This window comes from Sus scrofa, chromosome X, assembly GCF_054392235.1.
Source record: "Sus scrofa isolate SSC_HxYL_T2T_F1_AM1 chromosome X, Sscrofa_HxYL_maternal_Yorkshire_Landrace_v2.0, whole genome shotgun sequence".
Classification (NCBI taxonomy): Eukaryota; Metazoa; Chordata; class Mammalia; order Artiodactyla; family Suidae; genus Sus; species Sus scrofa.
Window position 1 is genome coordinate 70,703,249 of NC_139401.1, and position 26,921 is coordinate 70,730,169.

Genomic DNA, 26,921 nt, shown 5'->3' on the forward strand with positions numbered 1-26,921 from the left:
GTCCTTGTAAAACTTTCCAGTCCTTTCTACACATTAGCTAGGTCAATTACAGGCCCCTCTAATTTCCCATCACCTTTTTTTTTCCCCCCCTTTTTTTTTTTTTTTTGGTCTTTTGTTGTTGTTGTTGTTGTTGCTATTTCTTGGGCCGCTCCCGCGGCATATGGAGGTTCCCAGGCTAGGGGTCGAATTGGAGCTGTAGCCAGTGGCCTACACCAGAGCCACAGCAACGCGGGATCCGAGCCGAGTCTGCAGCCTACACCACAGCTCACGGCAACGCCGGATCGTTAACCCACTGAGCAAGGGCAGGGACCGAACCCGCAACCTCATGGTTCCTAGTCGGATTCGTTAACCACTGCGCCACGACGGGAACTCCCCATCACCTTTTGATTTTCACTGTTTCCATGCCAATGCTGACCATAGTCACCATTTTCTCCTCCTGTACTTCAGTATCTTTCTCATTAGAGCCATGTGACCTTTTCCCATAGTCAGAGGGAGAGGCACCAGGACCCTTTGGGAAAGTACATGGAGGACACCTCTCTCCCATCATGTTCCCTGACACCCAAGTGTGAGGACACTCTCCCAAGGGTTTACTGCCAGAGAAGTAAGTGCTCTTCCTGCTGCCTGGCACTCCTGCAGGACAGCAGTCATCAGGAGCATGGACGTCATGAGTCCAGAGATCCACTCACAGCTTTGCCAGTAACCCAGTTTCTGATTGGGGGGACATCATTCCCCACTCTGGGTGTGCTGGTTTCCCCATCTCTATACTGATGGGGGCCTCTGAGACACCTGGCAAATGAGTATCATGCTCCCCTTGGTTCTCTCTGCATTTCATTTCCAGCTACTGAACAAGGAAATGACTACTTCCAATGAACATCCCAGTAATAGGCAAGGAGGTGTCTGTCTCTCTCCTTTCTTTCCTCCGTTGTTTCCACCCCCCCCACCCCGCCCCTGCCATTAATGGCACCAATCCCCTCTCACCACTTAGGTGAGAATCTTTCCCATCACAGGCTCACAAATCCTGCAGGATTTCCTGTAAAGTAAAGTGCTCTCTTCCCTTTTCCCACTTTGAGAATTAGGTCCCTGCCCTAATTCTCAAACCACTCACTATCGACCCGGTCTACATTAAAAACCAGGAGACCCTGGAGTTCCCGTCGTGGCGCAGTGGTTAACGAATCTGACTAGGAACCATGAGGTTGCGGGTTCGGTCCCTGCCCTTGCTCAGTGGGTTAAGGATCCGGCGTTGCCCTGAGCTGTGGTGTAGGTTGCAGACGCGGCTCGGATCCCGCGTTGCTGTGGCTCTGGCGTAGGCCGGGGGCTGCAGCTCCGGTTTGACCCCTAGCCTGGGAACCTCCATATGCCGCGAGAGTGGCCCAAAGAAATAGCAAAAAAGACAAAAAAATAAAAATAAAAACCAGGAGAGCCTCATTCCCATGCCAAAAAGGACTGCGTGGGTTGCTGGGCAGGTTGCTTCCCCTTTCTGGTTCATCCCTTTGTCTGTGTGATAAAGGGTTTGAGCATCCTGGTCTCTAACTGGAGGCTGACTGAGGTCATAGAGAGAGCTCTGGCATGGTCATCAAGAGCCCTGAACACTGCTTACAGCTCTGCCACTAGCTTAGCCCGTGATTTAGATCCAGTCCCTTCTCACCTCGGAGCCTTGGTTTCCCATCTGAGCAGCTGTGACTGACATGAGGGCACCTCGGTCTCTGCAAATAAAGACCGGAGCCCCTAACCTGCCTATGTCTGTCCAAAATCCATATTCCGAGATGCTGAGCACATGGAACATTTTCTTAACCTCTGGATGACTTCTTGGAAATGTCTCTAGTACAGAGCCTTTCCCCTTGTGTTTGATGCTTTCTCTTCCCTGATAAGCCTTCAGCTCCCTCTGCCTTGGGGTCTGGAGGCCTGCATTTATGGCCTTTTGACAAAATGGCAAAAGGCTATCAATTAGTGTAATTAGAGCATTCTTCTCTTCAAACTTGACCCCCCTCCCCAAGTTGTCCCCCTCCCACATCGGGTTCCCTCTTATTTTAACTCTGAGCAGAGCTCCTGGTTGCATCACCATAGCAACCAGAAGCTAGAGCCAATTAAGCCACGACTGAGTCATTAGACACCTAAGCTGATTACAGAGTCCAGAATACTGGATGGAGGTGAGAGGCGGACAGGATTGAAAACAAGGCAGGTCTTAGCTGGAGAGAAGTGGGCAGCTGACTAGCTGAGGGCTGCAAACTGGACCTCACCTCAAGTCCCTGGGGACCACGGGCCTGGGTGTGGACAACATGGCATGTGCCCTCAAATACCAGACCAGAAGGTGGGGCAACTAGCCCCCTCTCCCACTCAGAAAAGTAATTCTTTTTTTTTTTTTTTTTTTATGTCTTTTTGCTATTTCTTGGGCCGCTCCCGCGGCACATGGAGGTTCCCAGGCTAGGGGTCGAATCGGAGCTGTAGCCACCAGCCTATGCCAGAGCCACAGCAACGCGGGATCCGAGCCGCGTCTGCAACCTACACCACAGTTCACGGCAACGCCGGATGGTTAACCCACCGAACCCGCAACCTCATGGTCCCTAGTCGGATTCGTTAACCACTGCGCCACGACGGGAACTCCCAGAAAAGTATTTCTTGACATCTCCCTGCTAACCTGCCCCCAACCACCGGGATCTAGCCCTGGAATTTTAAATGAAATTCAGAGTACCGAGCAGAGTCAGTTCACCCTAAGTCCCAGTCCTGCAATGTTTTCCTTATCCTCCAAATACTCTCTGGAAAAAAGCCTCTTCCTGTTGAGGCTCCCTTTTCCCAATCAAAGCCCCCCGCCCCCCACTGCCCTGGCCTCTTTTTCTAGACCTTTAATCACAGAGGGCTATCAATCGGTGTAATTAGAATATTCACATTACAGTTCTTCCCCCACCCCATGAGGCTGGCCACTCCCATTTCCAATGCCCTTTCTATGTTATCTAGTGAGGAAAGCCCCGGGCAAGATTGCCATAGCAACCAAACCACCAGGCCTATTAGGCCATTGAGGATCTGGACACTGACACTCAAAGCTGATTATGGGTCTTGAAACTTGAAGGCAGAGCAGTCTGCTGGAATGAAAAGTAAAGAGGCTCTTGGCTGGAGAGGAGGGGCAGCAGAGATCTTCAGGGCTTCTGCCAACCCTCCACCCCTAACTTCATCTTACCCCACTGAATTCTTTAGGGAAGGAGGAGGAGAGAGGCAGAGGCAAGAGTGAGAGGGGACTGGCCCTATCGAGGTTGACTGTCCGGGACTGGACATGAGAATTTACGCCATTCGGCTAAGCCTGGCCGTGTCCCCAAACTCACACCTGTAGCATGCCCTTCCCATTGGGTATCCTCACTTCCTAATAAGTTACTTCCTAATAACCTGTTGCTGGGCAGCCAGCCCTAGGAGTCCTTTGAGTGCCCAGCAGTCCCACTAGACAGAGCACTACAAAATAGAGCATAAGGAGAACACCTTGGGATGTGGGCAAGTGAACACTCCTAATTGAGTGACTTTTTCTGGGAAACGACACTGATGAAAAGCCTATGTCGTCTGGTTTAAGGCTCCCTGTTCGCAGTCTGGCTCCTCTGCCTTTCGGTGATAATGGTGTTACTGTTTGGTGAGTGGAGGGGAGGCAGTGAGGGTGGCATCAGGCTGTTAATCACCAAAGGCCCTAAGAGTATTAGGTCATTCTCACCTGCAAGAAATCCATCCTCTCTTCTCAAAAACTCCCTCTACATTCACAGGTTCCCACTCATTTTCACTGAGAGACCAGAGCTTCTGGCCACATCACCATGGCAACCAGAAGCCAGACAGAGTAGGAGGGTGAGGCAGTCATTAGTGCGGTGTCTGTTGGAGAGGGGTTGTCTCTGGGGAGGAAAATACACTGTTAGCTAGAGAGAAGAAGGCCACTAGGCTTCTCAGTGGTCCAACACACTGCCACCTCGTCCTTCATCCCTGTGCCTCCAGGATAGGAGGGGCATTCAGAGCCAGCTCTGTTCCCTGTGGGGGCCAAGGCCTGTGTGTGGACCAGAATATGTGTCCTCTGCCCTGGCCCCTGGGGAAGGTACCAGGCACCAGATCCACCCCTACTGCACCTTGTTACCAAACAAAGACCCATGAGGGAATATGGGTTCCATAAGTGCATTCCCACGATTGCACCTCTGGTGCATAGAACAGTATCAGAAATATGGTAGGGGTCTTTGATACAAACTCACACACTTTCCAAGTCCACTCACTCTACCACAGACATTGCAGCCCACATGTTCTCTTCTTTCCTTAAACCTCCATCTGCTATTCAAACGGCCACAGTCTGGGCTGATTACACTGAGAACTTGAAAGGAAAGACCTTACCACATTTTCTACCTACCTGCATCTGAGACTAGATGCTCTACCTTCCCTCTTGTCACTATGGGTGCACCATCCACACTCTTATCAAAGTCCAATTCCTTTGGACGGTAGATTCTACCCCTTTTGGATCAGGAAGTGCACGGCGCCAGCAGTGCTCCCAGTTCTCTCTCCCACATCATCAGTTTTCCCCTCTTTGCTGGATGGTTCCCATCAGTACACAAACATTCTGCAAAGCCCCCCACCTTAAAAACAAAATAAGAAATAGAGAAATAAATTTTTAAAAACCCGCCTTAACTGTACAGTTTCCTCTATCTGCAGCAGTATCATCTCTCTACTTGCCCTTTACAGTAAAGCTCCTAAAAATCACTATTTATTTTTCGATACCTCGTCTTCCTCTATTTCCATTTTCTCTTGAACCACCTCAGTCAGTCTTTTGTTCCCACCAATCCAGTGAACTATCGCTTCTCAAAGTCCCCCAAGAGCTGCATGTTGCTACATCCAGTGGTCACTTCTCAGTACTGGTCTTCCTCCTCCCTGCAATACTTTTTTTCCTTTGGTTTACAGGACATTTCTGTCCCACGGTTGTCATTCTGCCTCAGGGTCTGCTACTTTTCAGTGTCTTGGCTAGTCACTCTGTGACTCTTTGACCTCTCTGCACTAAAGTGCTCTAGCTGTTGACTCTCAGATTTCTTCTCTTTCCTACCTATGCTCACTTCCTGCAGAATCCTACAGTTCCAGCCCTTTCATCCTACCCACAAATAGAAGAATCACACATGAGCATTTCAAGTCCAGTCTTATCCCTCGACTCCAGCTCATAGATTCCATTGTCTACTCGGTACTGCCTCTTGGGTGTCTAACATTCATCTCAAATTGGGCCGGTCCTGATCAGCAGACTGGAATCAGGATCCCATAAGCCACCAACAATGCGGATCCAGAGCTCCAGTTCCATAAACGAAATCGAGATTCAAAGCTCACTCCCTAATCTCCCTTAGGTCTGCTTACCTGGCACCAAGTCTGCCCCAGCCACTCTTCAGACAACCATGCTGACGTCCTTGGCTCAGAGCCCCGTCCATTCATGATCTAAGAGCAACATTATTTTTGTGTGTTTATCCTGTGTTGTGAAAGAAACCTTCCATTTATCACTCTTTTGGTATCAAAGTATGTCTACTCTACTTATTCTTTGTCTTCATTGAATAAATAAGGAGTCGAGTTCCCATTGTGGCTCAGCAGGTTAAGAACCTGGCTATTATCCATGGGGATGCAGGTTTGATCTCTGGCTTTGCCCAGTGGGTGACGGATCTGTTATTGCTGCAAGCTGTGGCACAGGTCAGAGATGGGCCTCGGATCCCACCGCCCCGATTCAACCTCTAGCCTGGGAACGTCCATATGCTGTGGGCGCAGCCCTAAAAGGGAACAAAGGCAACAACTAAATTATCCCTTAAAAATTCTCTCTGTCCTCAGATCCATTTCTTCATAATACATTCTCACATTAACCTTATTAATTCATATGAGAATTGATATGTTTACACTTCTAAGTGTTTCTTTATGTAACTTCCCAGTTACTGTCTGTACAACTGCCTCAACAGGGACAAGATTTTCTGCTTTTCCAGTTTGGTGACTGAGCAGACATTGTGTGTGTTCCTCCAACATTCATTCTCTCCTCCACCCCAAAGCATAGAGAGAAGCTTAATTCCTCTCCAGGAATTTTACGTGTGTTATTAACAGCAGTGGGAGATACTGTCACTACTGATCATATGCTCATGTTGACTTGCATTTTCTGATGTCTTCCACCAACGTTTTTATAAGAAATTGTATTTAAAATACTACTTGAGTTTTAAAGATCCGGCATTGCCGCAGCTGCGGCTTGGGTCACAACTGCAGCTCAGATCTGATCCCTGGCCTGGGAGCTCCATATGCCGTGGGGGTGGCCAAAAATGAAAAAATAAATAAAATGAAATAAAATAAAATATTTGAGTTTTGATCAATCAAGAGTTCCAGCAAAGAGATACTTAAGCAAGTGAGAAATGGATAGTTCTATTCCCTTGCATTGGCTACTGGCTTAAAATCTGATCCTGTCCCATGCTGTTGGTAGACATGCAAATTGATAGGAACCTCTCTGGGGCTGCTCTAGAAGATATGTGCTCCCACATGAAAACTTGCCATATGTTCTGGACCTGAGGATATAGCTCAAGGAAATGGCTCTAAGGCAATAATTTTTCACAAGAACAAAGTTTTCACTCCCACAGTGCTTAACGACAGTGATGGCCAACAAAATTATTAAAACACACCACAAGGTAGAAAGAAATAGGACACCGATAAAATATGAGTATCTTCCTCTGTTTAAAAGTAGTAGTAGCATATCAAATGATGTGGAGTGATGTTCAAGTTGTACAGAAGGTGAATAAAATCAGGTACAAATTTATGCTTGGTATGCCTCCATTTTTTCCTAATATTTTGTTAGGAACCCCCATCAAACATCCAGAAATGTCAACTTCAACCAGGTTGTGTGGTGAAAATCCATATCACTACCACCTAGAGACTACAATATTAGCAGTTTCCTGTCCTTCCTTAATCACATATGTATCTTTGCATCTATCCATTATCCATCCAGCAGTTCACGTTCTATTTTGGATGCATTTTACCATAAGCTGTAAGCAATATTACTTTTCAACCCTAGATAATTCAGCCCCCAGACGATTACCTGGAGCCAAATATTTGTTTATGGTGGTTCCTTTCTTTCTCGTCAAGGTAAAATTTATACAGAGAAAAATGTACTCTTCCCAACAAGTGCAGGATACATGCTGTTTTCAAATGTCAACAAAATATATATAATGAGATAGATCCCTGTCCTGGGCCATATTACAAACCTCAACAAATTGTCAATATTGAAATGATACACAGTGTGCTTTTTTTTTTTTTTTTTGAAATGAACACAGGGAAGCAAACTTGTTATCAACAACAATGAAAAGAGGAAAATAAATGCCTGTAAATTAAAAGTAAGCTTTAAAAGAATCCGTGGAGAAAAACAGAAAATCAACAGAGAAAACCAATAAAATAAAAAGCCAATTATTTAAGAATATTATCAATTTTCCCTGACAAAATGTCGGGGGAAGAAAGTAGAAGACACAAGTCAGTAATAACAGGAATGAAACAGTAGATATCGCTATACATCCTGCAGATGTCAAAACTATAACAAGGAAACACTACAGACAACTCTAAATACATACATTTTGCACCTTAAGAAAAAAATTGAAAGTAGGAACTACCACAACTAATCCAATTTGAGACAAGTACTTTGAATAGCACTGAATATATATATATATTGCTTTTTAGGGTTGCACCTGTGGCATATGGAACTTCCCGGGCTAGGGATCCAGTCAGAGCTGCAGCTGCTGGCCTATGTCACAACCACAGCTACACGGGATCCGAGCTGCCTCTTCGACCTACACCACAGTTCACGGCAACGCTGGATCCTTAACCCACTGAGCAAGGCCAGGGATCAAACCCGAATCCTCACGTATACTAGTTGGGTTCTTTACCACTGAGTCATAATGGGAACTCCCAGCCTTAACAATATTAAAGTAGCTTAACTTGTTGTTACAAAGATTTCCAAAGAAGAAAACACCCAGCCTAGATGGCATCACTGGAGAATTTTCCAAAATATTTGAATAATAATTAACACAAATTTTATACAGTCACTTCTAGAAAATATAAAAGAGGAGGCACCTCTTCTCAATTCCTTCTAACAAAGTCAATAGTGCCAACATACACCAATTGACAGCATACAAAGTGTAAAAAGATAATACGACATACCAATATCACTCATGAATATAGGTGCAAAAATTCTTAACAGAATATCAGCAAATAGAATTAAACTATACATGTAGACACACACAAATTATACACTACAACTAAGTGGAATTTATTTCATGGCTGTAAGCTTGTTCGATATTTGAAAAACAGTCTATGTAGTCCATTATATTAACAGGCTAAAGAAAACAATCCTATGATCAAATGCAGGAAAAATATTTCACAAAATTCGACAGCCATTTGTGATTATAAACTTTCATAAAATAAAGAATTCAAGGGAATTTTCATCATTTTTTTCATATCGGCTTTATTTGCAATAATTAAAAAGTGGAAAGAACTCACATGTCCTCCAATAGGTGAATGGTTAAACAAACTGTGGTACATTCATACCATGAAATAATACACGCAATAAGAAGGGACAAACTATTGATACCTTCAACAACTTAGATGGATATCAAGGGTATTATTCTGAGTTAAAAAGCCAATCTCAAAAATTTACATGCTATATGATTCCATTTATATAACCTACTTGTGATGAAAAAATTGTAGAGACGGAAAACAGATCAGTTATTACCAGGGAAAGGGGATGGTAACAGTGTGTTGGGGGTAGAGTGGATGTTGACTATAAAGGAGTAGCAAGAAGGAAATGTTTGTTGGGATGGAATAGTTCTACAAGTTGTGTGCTGTGGCGGTTACATGTGATAAATGACGTAGAACTATACACTTAAATTTATATCCACGTCAATTTCCTGGTTTTGATATTGTACTATATATATTTAAGTAGAAATCACTGAGAAATATTGGGAAAGAAGTACACAGAATCTCTCTGTACTCCCTTTGCAACTTCCTATGTATCTGTAATTATTTAAAAACAAAATGTTGGGAATTCCCATTGTGGCTCAGCTGAAACGAATCTGACTAACATCCAAGAGGATGTAGGTTCCATCCCTGGCCTTGCTTAGTGGGCTGAGGATCCAGCCTTTCCATGAGCTGTGGTGTAGTTCAAAATGGCTTAAAGGCTTAAATATAAGACAAGACACCATCAAACTCCTAGAAGAAAACATAAGCAAAACATTCTCTGACATCAACCTCATGAATATTTTCTCAGGTCCGTCTCCCAAAGCAATAGAAATAAGAGCAAACATAAACCAATGGGACCTAAGCAAACGGACAAGCTTTTGCACAGCAAAGGAAACCAAAAAGAAAACAAAAAGACAACTTACAGAATGGGAGAAAATAGTTTCAAATGATGCAACGGACAAGAGCTTAATCTCTAAAATATACAAGCAACCGATACAAGTCGACAGCAAAAAAGCCAACCACCCAATGGAAAAATGGGCAAAAGACCTGAATAGACTGTTCTCCAAGGAAGATATACAGATGACCAACAAGCACATGAAAAAATGCTCAACATCCCTGATTATTAGAGAAATGCAAATCAAAACTACCATGAGATACCACCTCACACCAATCAGAATGGCCATCATTAATAAGTCCACAAATAACAAATGCCAGAGGGGCTGTGGAGAAAAGGGAACCCTCCTGCACTGTTGGTGGGAATGTAAGCTGGTACAGCCACTATGAAGAACAGTACGGAGGTACCTTAGAAATCTATACATAGAACTACCATATGACCCAGCAATCCCATTCATGGGCATATATCTGGACAAAACTTTCCTTAAAAAAGACACATGCACCCGCATGTTCATTGCAGCACTATTCACAATAGTGAAGGCATGGAAACAACCCAAATGTCCATCAGCAGACGATTGGATTAGGAAGATGTGGTACATGTACACAATGGAATCCTACTCAGCCATAAAAAAGACCAAAATAATGCCATTTGCAGCAACATGGATGGAACTAGAGACTCTCATCCTGAGTGAAGTAAGTCAGAAAGAGGAAGACAAATACCCTGTGATATCACTTATAACTGGAATCTAATATACAGTACAAATGAACATTTCCACAGAAAAAAAAATCATGGACTTAGAGATTGGTCTTGTGGCTGCCCTAGAGGAGAGGGAGGGAGTGGGAGGGATTCGGAGCTTGAGGTTAACGGATGCAAACTATTGCTTTTGGAATGGATTTACAATGAGATCCTGCTCTGTAGCACTGAGAACTATGTCTAGATATGTACATCGCAACACGACAATGGGAGGAAAAAATATGTACATATGTATGTGTAACTTGGTCCCCATGCTGTACAGCGGAAAAAAATAAAAATAAAAAAGAAACATGAGAAAAAAAGCTAAAAAACCATATTTTTCCATGTCTTAAAAATTTTTTTTCTATGACAAAATTTGCCGTGTTTGTAATACCTTAAGTTCCCATGAATGATTCTCACTTTCTCAACCCTCTCCATCATTGTTGAGTATTCAAGGTTATCCAAATTATTCCCAATTTAAATAGGTGGTGGTGAATAAAACATCCTTGTATTTAAATTTGTGCTGATATCCAGAATTACTTAGGAGGCAAAGATTTCACAAGGTCAAGTGGCACTTTGAAAGTGCCTGTGTATTCCAGAGCTTTGAAAGAAATGTTGTTAAATGGCTTTCATTGAAGTTGCTCTAATACAGGGTCCCATGGGTAATGGGATACAGTGCCCAAGTGAATGCGTCCATTGGGTATCTTTAATTACATTGGGCCTCTGCTCCTTTAATTAATTAAAACTACTTGGTTCTTAATGTTTTGTTCATACTTTAAAAATATTATTGCACAAGAAACAGTACTTTGTTGTAGATAAATAATAAATCAGGATAAGAAGACATAAAAATGACCAGAATTCCATGCAACACAGAGATGTGACCAAAGTTTAATTTGAGAACATTCCTTCCCATTGTATAAATTTTATGTATATATGCCTATTTTTACAAAAATATAATCATATAAAATATTTTATTTTTATCACAAAATGATAAATCTTTCATATTTATGTGGCTTTAAATATTTTTCTGCCTCTTTATGTTTGGTGACAGAATTCCATTCAATTTAATTAACAAATCTTATTTTCGGTTTTAAAATTATTTGAAAATTTAGCCTGTTCAATCAATATTTCTGTGGACTCCATATAGTCAGATCTGTTTATCTGCTGGACAATTTCCTGAGGAAACCTTCAAAAGTGTTATTTTGCAGAGTTCCCGTCGTGGCTCAAAGTTTAAAGAACCCAAATAGTACCCGTGAGGACGCAGGTTCGATCCCTGGCCTCGCTCAGTGGGTTAATGATCCGGCGTTGCCGTGAGATCTGGTGTAGGTCACAGACGTGGCTCAGATCCCACATTGCTGTGGCTGTGGCATAGGGCAGCAGCTACAGCTCTGATTCGATCCCTAGCCTGGTGACCTCAATTTGCCACAGGGTGCGGCCCTAAAAAGACAAAAAAGTGTTATTTTGCTGCCGAAAGACCTTACACAAAAGGGGCTGTTCATATGTATGCTCCCACCACAGCATGAGATTATCTCCTCAATCCAAACCTCATTCAGAACATTTAAATTCTTCTTCACTTTTCAAAAGAAAAAGGTCATCACAGTGTGTCTTTGGTGTTTTCTTCAATTTACTATGACTAATGTAATTCTACTGTGAGAAATTATGAAAGTGAATATTAGAATATATACAAAAAGAAAGCACATGTAAAACCACTAAGACTATAATGCAGCTGGAGAAATAGTCCTTTTTTATTCCATAGAAATTGAGTCATACTTTTATTATTGTTTCCTAAATGAACGTTTTTGCTATTAATCATTATTGTATACCATGATTTCTGATGTCTATATGCCATTCCATTACATAGACAGACCTTTATTTTCCTTACCAATCAAATATCATTGAAGGTTTAGTGGGTGGTTTTAGTTGTTTTTCCTAATTTTTAAATTAAACCTGGGATGATATCTTAAACCAAATGTAAGTTCACATCCAAGAATGTTTTCTCAAAATCCATTCTTAGAAATGAAACTGCAGTGTACAGGACACAAGCATTTCCTTAAAATTTTTATATAGTATTTAATATAGCCCTATGTAACCCACTATCGCTTTATACTTCTGAGACATGTAAGTACTTGCATTTTTTCCCTTCTGCATTTTCCTACACAGGTATTGCAAACTTTAAATTTTTTGTAGTCATAAGCTGACAACAAAGCCTCATTATTATGGACAGATTTAGCTGCTTTAAACACATATTATTTATCTTATTTATCTGAATGTTAATTTATTTTCAAGCAAAAGTAGACACTTAAATCTATATTTCTCTACCCTGTGGTAAGCATTTATATTAGTTTCCTATTGCTGCTGTAACAAATTACGACAAAATTAGTGGCTTAAAACAACAAAAATGTATGATTTTACAGCTTTGAAGGTCATAAGTCAAAAATCAGCCTCATTGGACTAAAGTCAATAGGCTACTACTTTTTTTTTTGTCTTTTCTAGGGCAGTACCCGTGGCATATGGAGGTTCCCAGGCTGGGGTCTAATCAGAGCTGTAGCTGCCAGCCTACGCCAGAGCCACAGCCACAACCACAGCAACGCAGGATCCAAGCCGCGTGTCTGCAGACCTACACCACAGCTCACGGCAGCGCTGGATCCTTAACCCACTGAGCAAGGCCAGGGATTGAACTGCAACCTCATGGTTCCTAGTCGGATTCGTTAACCACTGAGCCACAACCGGAACTCCCTGGGCTACTTCTTTTTGAAGTTTTGAAGGAAGAATCTATTTCCTTGCCTTTTCAGCTTCCATGGGCTGTGTGTATTTCTTGGTTCATGATCCCTTCCTTAAATCTCTTCAGCCTCTTGCTTCATGTGTCACATCCTTTGATCCTCCTGCCATCCTTTATAAAGACTCTTCAGATAACATTAGGTCCATCTGGATAATCCAGGATAATCTTCCCATAGCAATATCCTTAATTCAATCAATCTGAAGTCCCTTTCGTCATGTAAAGTAACATATTCATAGGCTTCAAGGATCATGACGTGGACATCTTTGAGGGACTATTATTTCGTCTACCACACCACTATTCATCAATTTGAAAAAGAGGTATATTTCCATTATTTACATACACATTTTTACAAGATATTGGCTCTATTGTTTCATAGATTGCAGTTTGTATTTAATAATACATATTGAACATAATTTGTTACTTTTTAATAGTTTCTACTCCATCATTCCAAAATATTTTATACTGTTCCACTGAAAGGAAGGACCCTAATTATATTAAAACCAAAATATTTGCTGTAAGAATTTAGATCAATTTCAACTTTTACCTATTTAAATAAATATTGTGGTCTGGTCAAGATGTGAGATTACATCCCTCTTTTCCTTTTCTTTCCAAAACCCCATTCAAATGACACTAAAGATTTATAAAAGGAATAAACTATAGGAGAACTGAGTCATAAAAGGCATCAGAGATTTGGATATATATCTCAAAGACATATGTACAAGAGAAGGCTTCCATGGGGCAGGAGGTATTCTCTCCAGGGGAGTTCCAGAGAGCCTCCAAGCTCAGAAAGACATTGTGTCTGTGCTGGAAGGACTGGAGTAGAACAGTTGCACTAGGCAGCATGTAACTCCATCCTTCTTCCAAAAGTGGGAAAGACTGGCAACAGAGGTAGCCTGAGAAAGTTTCACAAGAGGTAATGCCAGCTAAAGATTAGCACACAGATACAAGTTATAACGCACATACAAAAACACCACCATTAGATACTGAGCAGACCCAACAAAAGGCAGAATTTACAACTAAAGAAACAAATAATAAATACGAAAAGAACTAAAAAAACACGACTGCTTAAAATGTTTAAAAAGATGACAAGGGGATTGGAATCCATAAAAAATGAACAGGGTCCTTATTTTTGAAAATAAGGTATATTTGAAAAAGAAACAATTTAGACATTCTAGAAATGAAAAAGGTACACATTGAAATAAAAATCTTTATAGATTGGTCATATAGTTGACCAGGCTCAAAGGTGAACAGAGAGTTGGAACACAGATAAAGTAGGGACCACATCTGATTTGTCCCTGTGTCTTGGTACCTAATATAAAAAAGGCCAGCATATATCAAGTATCCAGCAATTGCTTGTTAAACTGAACCAGGTAGGTGACTTTTGGACAAGCCTGACATCTGGGGGCTTCTCCAGTGTAGACGAGTCTCGGGAGCCAGGACAGTCTTAGGTGGAACGACCTAAGGATTAGGCTAAGCTGGATCTGACTCCTTGCTTGTAGTGTTGGCAATGAAAGCTATCTAGACAAGATGCTTTGGTCCTGCCATTGACTTCAGGGGCCAGTCTGTTCCCTGTCAGAGCTGATGATGAACTTCTTTTTACTCAGCATGTCCCTGTTAGGAATTATGAGGATGTCCGTGGCCATATTTGTGTGAGGAGACATATAAATGGTTAAGAGTTGTGCCAAAGCTCCCTCTCCATATTTCCTCCCTTCTAGACGTTATACTCTCCCCCACCCTGCTCCCAATCCAGAGAAAGGAGAGCAGTCCTGTTTGTGCTCAGCTCTTCACATGTGGCCTCTGCAGCTGGATCTCAGGGTGATCTCCCTCGCTGTCTAGAATAATGAACATCTTCTTCTAGGACAGCAGTCCTCTTTGTCTTGCTGAGGGAGAACAATCCAGGCTGGGGCCATTCCAGAGCACCCTGTATTCTGCAACCTTCACCAGCAGGGAAGCTTCTCTGAGGTGTAGCCCAAGCAGGTTGAGGCTTCAGAACAAAGGGCAGGCAACTTCATAAGCAATGACCATTCTTGCGTCCTCCCCTTCTACATCCTTGTTCTCTTCTATATTTCGAGGGAAGTGGACACTCAGAGGACAGATGCTGTATCCTGGCCAGCCCATGACAAACAAAGTACTCTCAGGAGAAAGGCAGTTTGAGATAAGCTGTTCAGACCTTCGGCTTCAGCTCCCAACTCCCTTCCTAACCCTGCCTCCTTATAAGAGAAGCCATCCTCACTGTTTGGGACTCCTAGAGTGGTATATAAAGCAGGTGATTCTTTGCAGATCACTGGAACCTACTTAAAGAGACCACATATGAGCCCCTACAAAAGTGTCTTGTGGATACGTGTCTGCAAAGAATAATGCATCTAAACCTCACTAATTCACGCCTACGTGGGGCTAGTATTTACCTTAAGTATTTACTAAAGAAAATAAATACTAGTAAGTCTAAGAACCCAGTATTCATTTGAACTCAGCTACCAGGGTGTTGACAAGTAGCTGTCTTAAAAGCAGTAGTGTAGGATAGAAATACTACTAGACTAAGAAACAACTGACCTGGGTTATAGTTCTGACATCATCAAATAGTAAATATGTGATCTTGAGCTTTTCTGTTGATTTCTTGAAAAGAGCTCTGAGTGATCTAGAAAGAGATGTTGAGTAACTTTCTCAAGCTGGGAAGTGACAGAGCCAGTGTTGCCTAGGCCCAGAGTTCATAACCATTCTGATATACTGACCCCTTTACACTTAGTGCATTTGTATGGGGACTAGAACAAAAATGTCCCAGGGAGCAGGGCCTACTCTGATAATTCTTTCAAACTTTCTTTGCAACTAGCCTCAAACCCTGCCTACAGACAATTCCTTATGACATTTTTGAGTACTCATGGAATGGGAAAAGAAACTGTTCAGTGAGAAATGTCACTGTATGGAGATACCTTCTAGGAAGGGAGGAGGACATTGTGGCCTTTGTCTGAACCTGAAGGGTGTTTATAGGCTGGTCTAGATTGTTGGTATCAGAGGGTTTAGGGGCAGAAATCTTGGGGCTTGGAGAATTGCCTTGAAGTACACACTTGCCAGTTAAGCTCAGCTTTTTCTTGGACTATAATGCTTATTTGTGATAGCTTGTACAGAAACTGATGAAGGAAAAAGGTTAGGGCAGGAAAAGCCTTCCCTAACCAACCATCCTCTCCAAAAGAGGGCACTCCTCGGCCTCAGCAAGAATGTGTTCATACTACAGGCCAGGAGGGAATGGCAAGAGATATTTAAAGTGCTAAAAGGAAAAAATATGCAACCTAGAATACTCTATCCAGCAAGAATATCATTTAAAATAGAAGGGGAAGTAAAAATTTTTCCCAACAAACAAAAACTTAAAGAATACAGCAACACAAAACCCAGGTTAAAGGAAATATTGAAAGGGCTTCTCTAAACCAAAAAGAAAGGAAGGAAAGGGAAGAAAAAAGAAAAGAAAAAAAAAGAAGAAGAAGAAGAGGAAGAACTAGGACTGAGGAAACCGCAATCAGAGAGCAGTCACTCAAATAAGCCAGCATACAGATTTAATCATGAACATGCTTCAAACAAAATAAAATTAAAAAGAAAAAAATAAAAAAGAGTCATCAAAACCATAAAATGTGGGCAAGGGATGTTAGGAAGTAAATAACCCTTTTTGTTTGTATGTATGTCTCTCTTCTTAATTTTAATATAGTAATGAAGTGTTTGAACTTACAGGACCATCAGGCTAAAACACACAATTATGGGAAGGGGTTAGCATACTTAAAAAACAGGGCAACCACAAGCCAAAACCAAATATTGCATTTGCAAAAAATAAAAAAAAAATACACTCAAGCAGATAATAACAGGAGACCATCCAACCAAAAAAAAAAAAAAAAAGAAAGGAAGAATGGGGAACCATAGAATCAACTGGAACATGAGGTTCAAAAGGCAATAACTAATCATCTATCAATTATCACCTTAAATGTCAATGGACTGAATGCCCCAATCAAAAGACACAGACTGGCTGAGTGGATAAAAAGGCAAAAACCTTCAATATGCTGCCTACAAGAAACTCACCTTAGGACAAAAGATACATATAGATTGAAAGTGAAAGGCTGGGGAAAAATATTTCACGCCAATAGACATGACAGAAAAGCAGGAGTCGCAACGCTCATATCAGACAAAATAGACTTTGAAACAAAAGACATAAAGAAAGACAAAGAAGGACACTATTTAATGATTAAGGGATCCATCCAAGGAGAGGATGTTACTATCATCAACATATATGCCCCAAATATAGGAGCACCCAGATACATACATCAAACATTAACAGACATAAAGGGAGATACTGATGAGAATACAATCATAGTAGGAGACCTAAATACCCCCCTCACATCAATGGACACATCCTCTAGACAGAACACCAATAAAGCAACGGAGATCCTAGAGGAAGCAATACAAAAGTTAGACTTAATTGATATCTTCAGGACACTACATCCAAAAAAATCAGAATACACATTCTTCTCAAATGCTCATGGAACATTCTCAAGAATCGACCACATATTGGGACATAAAGTGAATCTCAATAAATTTAGGAGCGTAGAAATTATCTCAAGTATCTTTTCTGACCACAATGCCATGAAATTAGAAATCAACCATGGGAAAAGCAAAGAGAAAAAACCTACTCCATGGAGACTCAACAACATGCTACTAAAAAACCAATGGGTCAATGAGGAAATCAAGAAAGAAATTAAAAACTACCTTGAAACAAATGATAATGAAGACACAACCTCTCAAAATCTATGGGATGCTGCGAAAGCAGTGCTCAGAGGGAAATTTATAGCAATACAGGCCTTTCTCAAAAAAGAAGAAAGATCCCAAAAGGACAACTTAACCCTCCACCTAAACGAATTAGCAAAAGAAGAACAAGAAAGTCCTAAAGTCAGCAGAAGGAAGGAAATTATAAAGATCAGAGAAGAAATCAATAAAATAGAGACTCAAAAAACAATAGAGAAAATTAATAAAACCAAGAGCTGGTTCATTGAAAAGGTGAACAAAATTGACAAACCCCTGGCCAGACTGACTAAAAAGAGGAGAGAAAGAACCCAAATCACCAAAATTAGAAATGAAAAAGGAGAAATCACAACGGATACAGCAGAAATAAAAAAAACCATAAGAGAATACTATGAACAACTATATGGCAACAAGTTTGACAATCTGGAAGAAATGGGCAATTTTCTAGAATCTTACAGCCTGCCAAAACTGAATCAAGCAGAAACAGACCAACTGAACAGACCAATCACTAGAAATGAAATTGAAGAGGTCATAAAATCACTCCCTACAAATAAAAGTCCAGGACCAGATGGCTTCACAGGTGAATTTTATCAAACATATAAAGAGGAATTGGTGCCCATCCTCCTTAAACTCTTTCAAAAGGTTGAAGAAGAAGGAATACTCCCAAAGACATTCTATGAGGCCACCATCACCCTCATTCCAAAACCAGACAGAGATACCATCAAAAAAGAAAACTATCGCCCAATATCATTGATGAATATAGATGCAAAAATTCTCAACAAAATCTTAGCCAACCGAATCCAACAACATACCAAAAAAATTATACACCATGACCAGGTTGGGTTCATCCCAGGTTCACAAGGATGGTTCAACATACGCAAATCAATCAGCATCATACACCACATTAACAAAAAAAAAGTCAAAAATCATATGATCATTTCAATAGATGCAGAAAAAGCATTTGACAAAGTTCAACATCCATTCATGATCAAGACCCTCGCCAAAGTGGGTATAGAGGGAACATTCCTGAATATAATCAAAGCGATTTATGAGAAACCCACAGCAAATATAATCCTTAATGGGGAAAAACTGAAAGCCTTCTCACTCAAATCTGGAACAAGACAGGGATGCCCACTCTCACCACTGCTCTTCAACATAGTTTTGGAAGTCTTAGCCACAGCAATTAGACAAACAAAAGAAATAAAAGGCATCCATATAGGAAGAGAAGAGATCAAACTGTCACTGTATGCAGATGACATGATACTATACCTAGAAAACCCTAAGGACTCAACCCCAAAACTCCTTGAACTGATTAATAAATTCAGCAAAGTAGCAGGATACAAGATAAACATTCAGAAGTCAGTTGCATTTCTGTATACCAGCAATGAAACACTAGAAAAGGAATACAAAAATACGATACCTTTTAAAATTGTACCTCACAAAATCAAATACCTCGGAATACACCTGACCAAGGAGGTAAAGGACCTATATGCCGAGAACTATAAAACTGTAATCCAAGAAATCAAAGAAGATGTAAAGAAATGGAAAGATATTCCATGTTCCTGGATTGGGAAAATCAATATTGTAAAAATGGCCATACTACCCAAAGCCATCTACAGATTCAATGCAATCCCTATCAAATTACCCATGACATTTTTCACAGAACTACAACAAACAATCCAAACATTTAGATGGAACAACAAAAGACCCAGAATCGCCAAAGCAATTCTGAGAAACAAAAACCAAGCAGGAGGCATCACTCTCCCAGACTTCAAGAAATACTACAAAGCCACAGTCATCAAAACAGTGTGGTATTGGTACCAAAACAGACAGACAGACCAATGGAACAGAATACAGAACCCGGAAATAAACCCTGACACCTATGGTCCATTAATCTTTGACAAGGGAGGCAAGAACATCAAATGGGAATAAGAAAGTCTATTCAGTAAGCATTGCTGGGAAACCTGGACAGCTGCATGCAAAGCAATGAAACTAGAACACACCCTCACACCATGCACAAAAATAAACTCCAAATGGCTGAAAGACTTAAATATACGACAGGACACCATCAAACTCCAAGAAGAAAACATAGGCAAAACACTCTCTGACATCAACATCATGAATATTTTCTCAGGTCCGTCTCCCAAAGCAATAGAAATTAGAGCAAAAATAAACCCATGGGACCTCATCAAACTGAAAAGCTTTTGCACAGCAAAGGAAACCCAAAAGAAAACAAAAAGACAACTTACAGAATGGGAGAAAATAGTTTCAAATGATGCAACTGATAAGGGCTTAATCTCTAGAATATATAAGCAACTTATACAACTCAACAGCAAAAAAACCAATCAATCAATGGAAAAATGGGCAAAAGACCTGAATAGACATTTCTCCAAAGAAGATATACAGATGGCCAACAAACACATGAAACAATGCTCAACATCGCTGGTTATAAGAGAAATGCAAATCAAAACTACCATGAGATACCACCTCACACCAGTCAGAATGGCCATCATTAATAAATCCACAAATAACAAGTGCTGGAGGGGCTGTGGAGAAAAGGGAACCCTCCTGCACTGCTGGTGGGAATGTAAACTGGTACAGCCACTATGGAGAACAGTTTGGAGATACCTTAGAAATCTATACATAGACCTTCCATATGACCCTGCAATCCCACTCTTGGGCATATATCCAGACAAAACTCTCCTTAAAAGAGACACGTGCACCCGCATGTTCATTGCAGCACTATTCACAATAGCCAGGACATGGAAACAACCCAAATGTCCATCGACAGATGATTGGATTCGGAAGAGTGGTATATATACACAATGGAATACTGCTCAGCCATAAAAAAGGATGACATAATGCCATTTGCAGCAACATGGATGGAACTAGAGAATCTCATCCTGAGTGAAATGAGCCAGAAAGACAAAGACAAATACCATATGATATCCCTTATAACTGGAATCTAATATCCAGCACAAATGAACATCTCCTCAGAAAAGAGAATCATGGACTTGGAGAAGAGACTTGTGGCTGCCTGATGGGAGGGGGAGGGAGTGGGAGGGATCGGGAGCTTGGGCTTATCAGACACAACCTAGAATAGATTTACAAGGAGATCCTGCTGAATAGCATTGAGAACTATGTCTAGATACTCATGTCGCAACAGAAGAAAGGGTGGGGAAAAACTGTAATTGTAATGTATACATGTAAGGATAACCTGACCCCCTTGCTGTACAGTGGGAAAATTTAAAAAATATTAAAAAAAGGAAAAAAAAAAGAATGTGTTCATGATGTTTTTTTCCCAGCAAGGATCCCAGTCATAGAGCAAAGGGGACTCTGAATAGCATTATATATACAGGATGATGAACTCATATTTAACCAATACCCTGTGCAAGCCCCACCTTGGCCAAAACTTCAATATTTGGTGGGTATCAATGGCCCAAAGAGTCTGCAAATGAACTCAGACTGTACCATTTTCCAAATTAATTCACACAGATACGAAGTGTATTTGGTCTGATTAACTTCGATTGTATTTCAGAGTAATTCATACAGCATCCTTTGTAAGTCTTGTTTGGTAGACAGTCATTTCCACCCCTAAGTGTTTCTCCTAAGGGATGCTAATTCTAATTTTGTATGTGAATAAAGGAGAGTATTCAGGCCTCTCATGACCTGTAAAGGAATGGTTATAGCCACAGAGATACTATGCCCTTTCCCTTACCATAAGCATGTGCTCTGTGCAAGCCTCATCTTTGTTACTTTTGGGAAACTACATGTGGCATCTGTGACATAGAGGCTACTTCCCACTAGTCTTCGCATCCCAAACAACCCTGCGCAAGGCAGGAGCTCTGTCAGGTCATTGTTCTTTCAGGATTACAAAAAAAAATGCAAACACTCCTGGAGGCTCAGAAATGGTGATGTTTGACTCTCCCTGGGTGAAAGCCAGCAGATAGCGTTGGAAGCTTGCAGAAGAAAGCAAAGTGGGTAAGACTTAGAGAACAGAGTAGGGAGATTGGACAGAAATGCACATTCTGGGAGTTTCCATTGTGGCTCAGCAGAAATGAATCTGACTAGTATCCATGAGGAGGCATGTTCAGTCCCAGGGGGTTAAGGATCTGGTGTTGCTGTGAGCTGTGGTGTAGGTCACAGATGCAGCTCGGATCCTGCATTGCTGTGGCTGTGGTGTAGGCCAGCAGCTACAGCTCCGATTTGACCCTTAGCCTGGGAACCTCCATATGCTGCTGGTGTGGCCCTAAAAAGACCAAAAAAAAAAAAAAAAGAGAGAGAGAGAGAGAGAGAGAGAAAGAAAGAGAGAGAGATGCACATTCTCTACCTGCACAGCTCTTATGGAGGCCAAGTGATGGAACAAGAAAGAGTCTGGAGAAATTTCAGCCTCACTTTCATCCTCCTTTGGAGGGCTGTCATCTTGCCCTTCCCAGCCCGGCATACAGCCCTTTTTGTATTTTCCGGGAGTCAAAAATTCAAATGACGACATAGCACAGGATCGAGGGGGTCTGTGATGCTGTGCACTGTCAACAGTGTGAACTATAGCCAAAAGCAGATTTAGACCTAATACCAGCTCTTTTTGACTGGCTGTGTGACCCTGGGCATATTACTTAGGACACAGTTTCCTGTAGGGCCAAATGGGACTATTTAAAAAAAAAAAAATGCTTCTTAGAGAACTGGTTGAAAGATTGGAGCTAAAGAAGGTGAAGAACCCAGCACAGTGTCTGGCACAAATTTAGTACTAAAAAAGTCAGCAGCTTTACATTATTGTTGACTCAGGTGCTACACCTTCTCCTTGTCAGATTTCTCTCTTCTGGTGCCCCCATAAGAGCTGATGTGTTTGAGGATCCAGGAGTTGCACGAATTCCCCCACCCAAAAAAATCAAAGCAAGAAAAACTTAACAACTTAATCAACTTGTCCCTTTCTCCCCACCCAAAGAGTATGTACAGATTAAGGGTCCAAGAATGCTGAAGAATTAGAGGCTCTCAGTTTAGCATGTAGGCAGTACCCGATTTTAAGGTTCAGATTTTGCAATGGATACTCTCCTGCCTCACAGCACCACCTTCATCCTGTTTTCCCCTTTAGCTCGGGATCTCCAGTTGCTCATTTTCTCCTCACCGGAAATCCAGCCCTTAGCCTTCAGTTTTCCTGGGAATGCTACGATTGGGGAGACCTCTGAGGCTTAGTTGCGGGCAAACGCAGAGTGCGCCTGCTCAGTGGCTTCCCAAGCAGGCAGCTCTAATTTGGCTTCTGCAAGGCAGAGGCACTTGGGGGTTGAAAGGGTGTTATCTCCCCTCTTCCCGTCCCCTTCCCCAGCCAGACGATTGTGTCATTCTTTTCCTGAGGCTGAAGAAAATGTAAAGAAAGTCTTCTCTCTCCCATCTGATAATAGGTGGCATCTGGGGGTAGCCTTTAGTGATTAAATGGATGAAAGGGCAGACAGCTTAGGGGTGCCATGAGGTGAGGAAGCATGAAAACTACACCACTGATGGGCAGTCCCCTTCTTACCCGGCCACATCGCCTTGTAGGTGACTTACCCTAAAACATCCACTACTGAGCCAGCACTCGCTCAGGGGAATTGTTACCTACCGGTTCTCTAGGAAAGACTTGGGGAGAGCCTCGAACAGGGTAAGAAGCTGCGAGATCCGGGATCTGGATGAAGAAACAAAATACTAAGACCTTAACAGCTTGGGTGCAGAAATAAACAGCGCAGACAGAGGTTGCCGGTCAGAATTCTCCCAGGTGGATTGTTTGGTCTGACCCCAAATCCAAGACCAGCTGCCTTCAGGAGAGCCATTCATTATTGATTCCCAAATACCCACTCTCTGAGGATATGAACCTTTTTATCTCTGCCACAGGCTTATCTCTACCACTCCCCTCTTGAACGCCAATACTGTCTTTCTGAGCTACATTTAAATCCTGCAAAGCTGTTTATCATACTGTCTCTGACTTCATCAAATACCTCTCCCTCCCTCTCCCCAACCTCAGGTCTCACAACAGAACTTACTAAAGATTAACTTGTCCCCAGCTCCCCATACCACCTCTTCTTCTCCTGCTATCACCCTGACTCCCCTACTCATCCTTTGCTTGACACCTCTGCCACTCCACCATCCCCTCCCAGAACCTAAATTTATTTGGGAGTTACTCCTGTAAATTATCATAGCTCTCTGATCTTACCCCTATTATACCACTTGCCACAACAATAATATAATTGTTGGTTTACTTCCATAGCTTCTCCCCGCCTAAGCCCTGGGGCTCAGCTGGGTCTTCTTCACCCTTACATTCCCAGCAAAAAGCACTGTGCTTAGAACATGGCAGAGCAGTACTTAATAAATGCTTATTGAATAAAGGAGTGCTTAAGCATGGAGCCTAATTCATCATGCTTTTATTTTTCACTACACTATGGAACCACAAAGCAAATACAGATAAATGCCAGTATTTTATTTTAATAAAACAGTAGGTCCAATGAGAAAGCATCCACAAATCACTGATTTTGTGTTTGTTCTTGTTGTATGTATGTTGTTACTGTTGTTACTTAACTCCTATACCAGACCATTTTACTGATTATTTCAAATGATTAAAGAAACAACTGTATATTCTTTTTCACATCAAAGATGTAAATATTACCAATACATTTTATGCAGCTATCTGAACTTTTATATTGAAACAAGACAGGAATGGCAAATGAGCAATTTCACTTATAAACACTAATCATGAATCTAATTCAAGGGTGTATTAAAAGGAAGGAAATACTATTAGAAATGGAACACAAGTAGTAAGCACAATGTGTACTTTCCACACTAACTCTGCCCAACTGCTGATTTAGGACCTCATTGCCCATTTCCCCAGGGCCTCTTTAATTAATGCCACCCAAATTAGGTGACATGTTTTTCCCAGACTTCACATGGGGCTGAAGAAGAACATGGCAGTTGCCTCAGATCTGGCTCTGGCCTCCTCATCTTCAACAGCTTCCCTATATTGCTCTGGCCAGTCCTGTGGTCGCTTTTTATACAGCTTGGCCATGTACTCCAAGGCTTTCATTTTGGTGGTTTCAAGGTGAGCTCGAGGACCCCACAGAAGCTCATATTCAACTGGATTAGAGTAGGACAGTGGCCTGCATTCCAAGTAGCGCTGTCTCATAAGCTTGCAGGTGATGGCATGCTTTCTTCCTACATCCACACCAAATCTCCGAAGCAAATTCCAGACATTGGCCTCTTTGACACGATTGCCCATCAGGAAAATCAAACCCAGGATTGGCATCACATATTCTTGAGTAGGTCTCCCCAGGCTCTCTAGCATCATTTGCTCTTCTTCTGACTCTGGTTGCTGGACGAGGAGATAGATGTGCTCACTGGTATCAACTTCAATCAGAGAAAACCCATAGAACAGATCAAGGATTAGAATAGCTCTACTGAGAATGTTTGGGAACACATCCTCAAATTCTTTGCCAGTGTGAGCCAATAGCTCATCCTGATGTATAGGCAACAGCTCCTCAGTGACATTAATGGCCAGTTGAACCAAATCATTTGCCTTATCATTCATAGTGTCTTCTGACCAGAACTCCAAGCCAGCAGCCTCACTTCTTTCTTTGGCCTTGTCAGCTTCCAAAGCCTTATTGTATTCTTCTGGCCAGCTCCACGGTTCTTCATCATGGGCCTCTGCCACAAACTTCAGGGCTTCCATCTTTGTGATTTCCCTGTGGGCTCTAGAGCCCCACAAGAACTCAAATTCGAGGGGATTAGTGCCATACACTGGCCAGTACTCCAAGAACCCCATACGTACAAAGTCAGTAGTTAGGAGGTTCCTTGTGTTCCCAAAGGGGATGTTGATCCTCTGGGGCTCATCTAATACATCAACCTTTAGCAGCAGGTCCCAAATGGAGGCTTCTCTCGACCGGTTACCATTCAGGAGAATGTGGCCTAGGACTAAGGCCAGGAGACTTGCCTTTGGCATGTCCAGGGATTCTGCTATCCGATCAGTGGTCTGGAGACCTCGTTTGCTGATTAGGTTGTAGGTGTCAGCCTGGGGATCAAGAACCCTCAGGTTCAACCCAAAAACCTCATCCAGATGGGCTGAGGCTCGTCTGAGGATCTCAGGGAACTGATCTGAGTATTCTCTGAGGAACTCCAGCATCTCTGTCTGCTGAATAGACCCCTCGATTTGGCTTTTCATTCGCATGAAATTTACCAAAGCAATCGACCTGTCTTCTAGTGGGTCATGGACCCTGAGCGCCCCCAAACGTCGGGACTGCTCGTCGATTAGCACCTCGAGGTCGTTAGGGTCCTGCGCAGCCTGGGAAGTGCTGGCGTCCTGAGGGCCGATAGGCCCCTGAGGGCCCTGAGGGGCATTAGGAACTAGCATGGAAGTGGGGGGCCCGGAGGCATTAGTAGACCGCATATCAACCTGGAAGTCGCTGTAATCTGCAGTGGTCTCTAAACTGCGGTGGCACGCATTCTGGCTTACCAGAGACATGATTCCAGGAGACAGGAGCAGGAACAGGGAGGTCAGCGATCCCTCGGAGAGAGGATGGTAGGTGTGTCGGTGCCTCAGCACAAAGTCGAAGCCAGAGACCAGATTGCTGGGCGGTTCAGATATGCAAGCTGGTGAGAAGAGCGATTTTTCTACACAGACACCAGCCAGCAATGACCGCAAACCTCAGAGCGCTGGGCTTTGCGCAACCTACGCAGGCGCAGTCCAGTCGGGTTCTGCGACGTGGTGGCCACGCCCAATTCCCAGTCGCCTACTCCTGCCTCCCACCTCTGACCAGCGCTGGAAGGTGGTTGAAGTGGATGCTGCTGGAGTCAAACTTGATAGAGAAGAAAGAAAATTCAAGAAAGGAGGTGACAGAAGTAAAGCAAAGAGGATGAGGGATGGGAATGTTTGATTACGCTCCACTTGAAGTTTTTCTGTGAGGTATAAAACTAAAAAGCAGTAGAGGATTTGGAGAGGAGGAGAATGCTAACGATGAGAATTATTTCACGGATTCATTAATTCATCCATCCACTGAACATATATTTTTTGAGTATGTGTCACATGCCAGGCAGTTTGCTAGGGATACAACAAAGGACAGACATAAACGATTATCCTGTTCTGTGGACAGCTTACATACTGGAGTAGGTTCAAACAATAGTAATTGTAATGAGAGCTAACTTTCACGGAGGACTTAATATGTACTAGGCACTATTTCTGGTATTTTAACTTTTCTCATATTAAATCACTTAATCCAAGCTATGCTGTAGCTACTCTTAATGGTCCTCATTCTACAGATGAGGAAACTGGGTCAG

At 42.2% G+C, this 26,921-nt stretch overlaps 1 protein-coding gene and 1 long non-coding RNA gene across 2 annotated transcripts in view; one reads left to right on the forward strand and one right to left on the reverse strand.

The window, feature by feature from the left end:
- The window catches only part of LOC146394663 (uncharacterized), a 174,257-nt gene that overhangs the window by 100,258 nt on the left and 47,078 nt on the right, over positions 1 to 26,921 (forward strand). The window lies entirely within an intron of this gene.
- MAGEE2 (MAGE family member E2) lies at positions 24,006 to 26,309 on the reverse strand. Its single transcript, XM_021080275.2, has one exon. It carries the CDS (start codon positions 26,107 to 26,109, stop codon positions 24,538 to 24,540), a length of 1,572 nt encoding a protein of 523 aa, XP_020935934.1. The 5' UTR covers positions 26,110 to 26,309; the 3' UTR covers positions 24,006 to 24,537.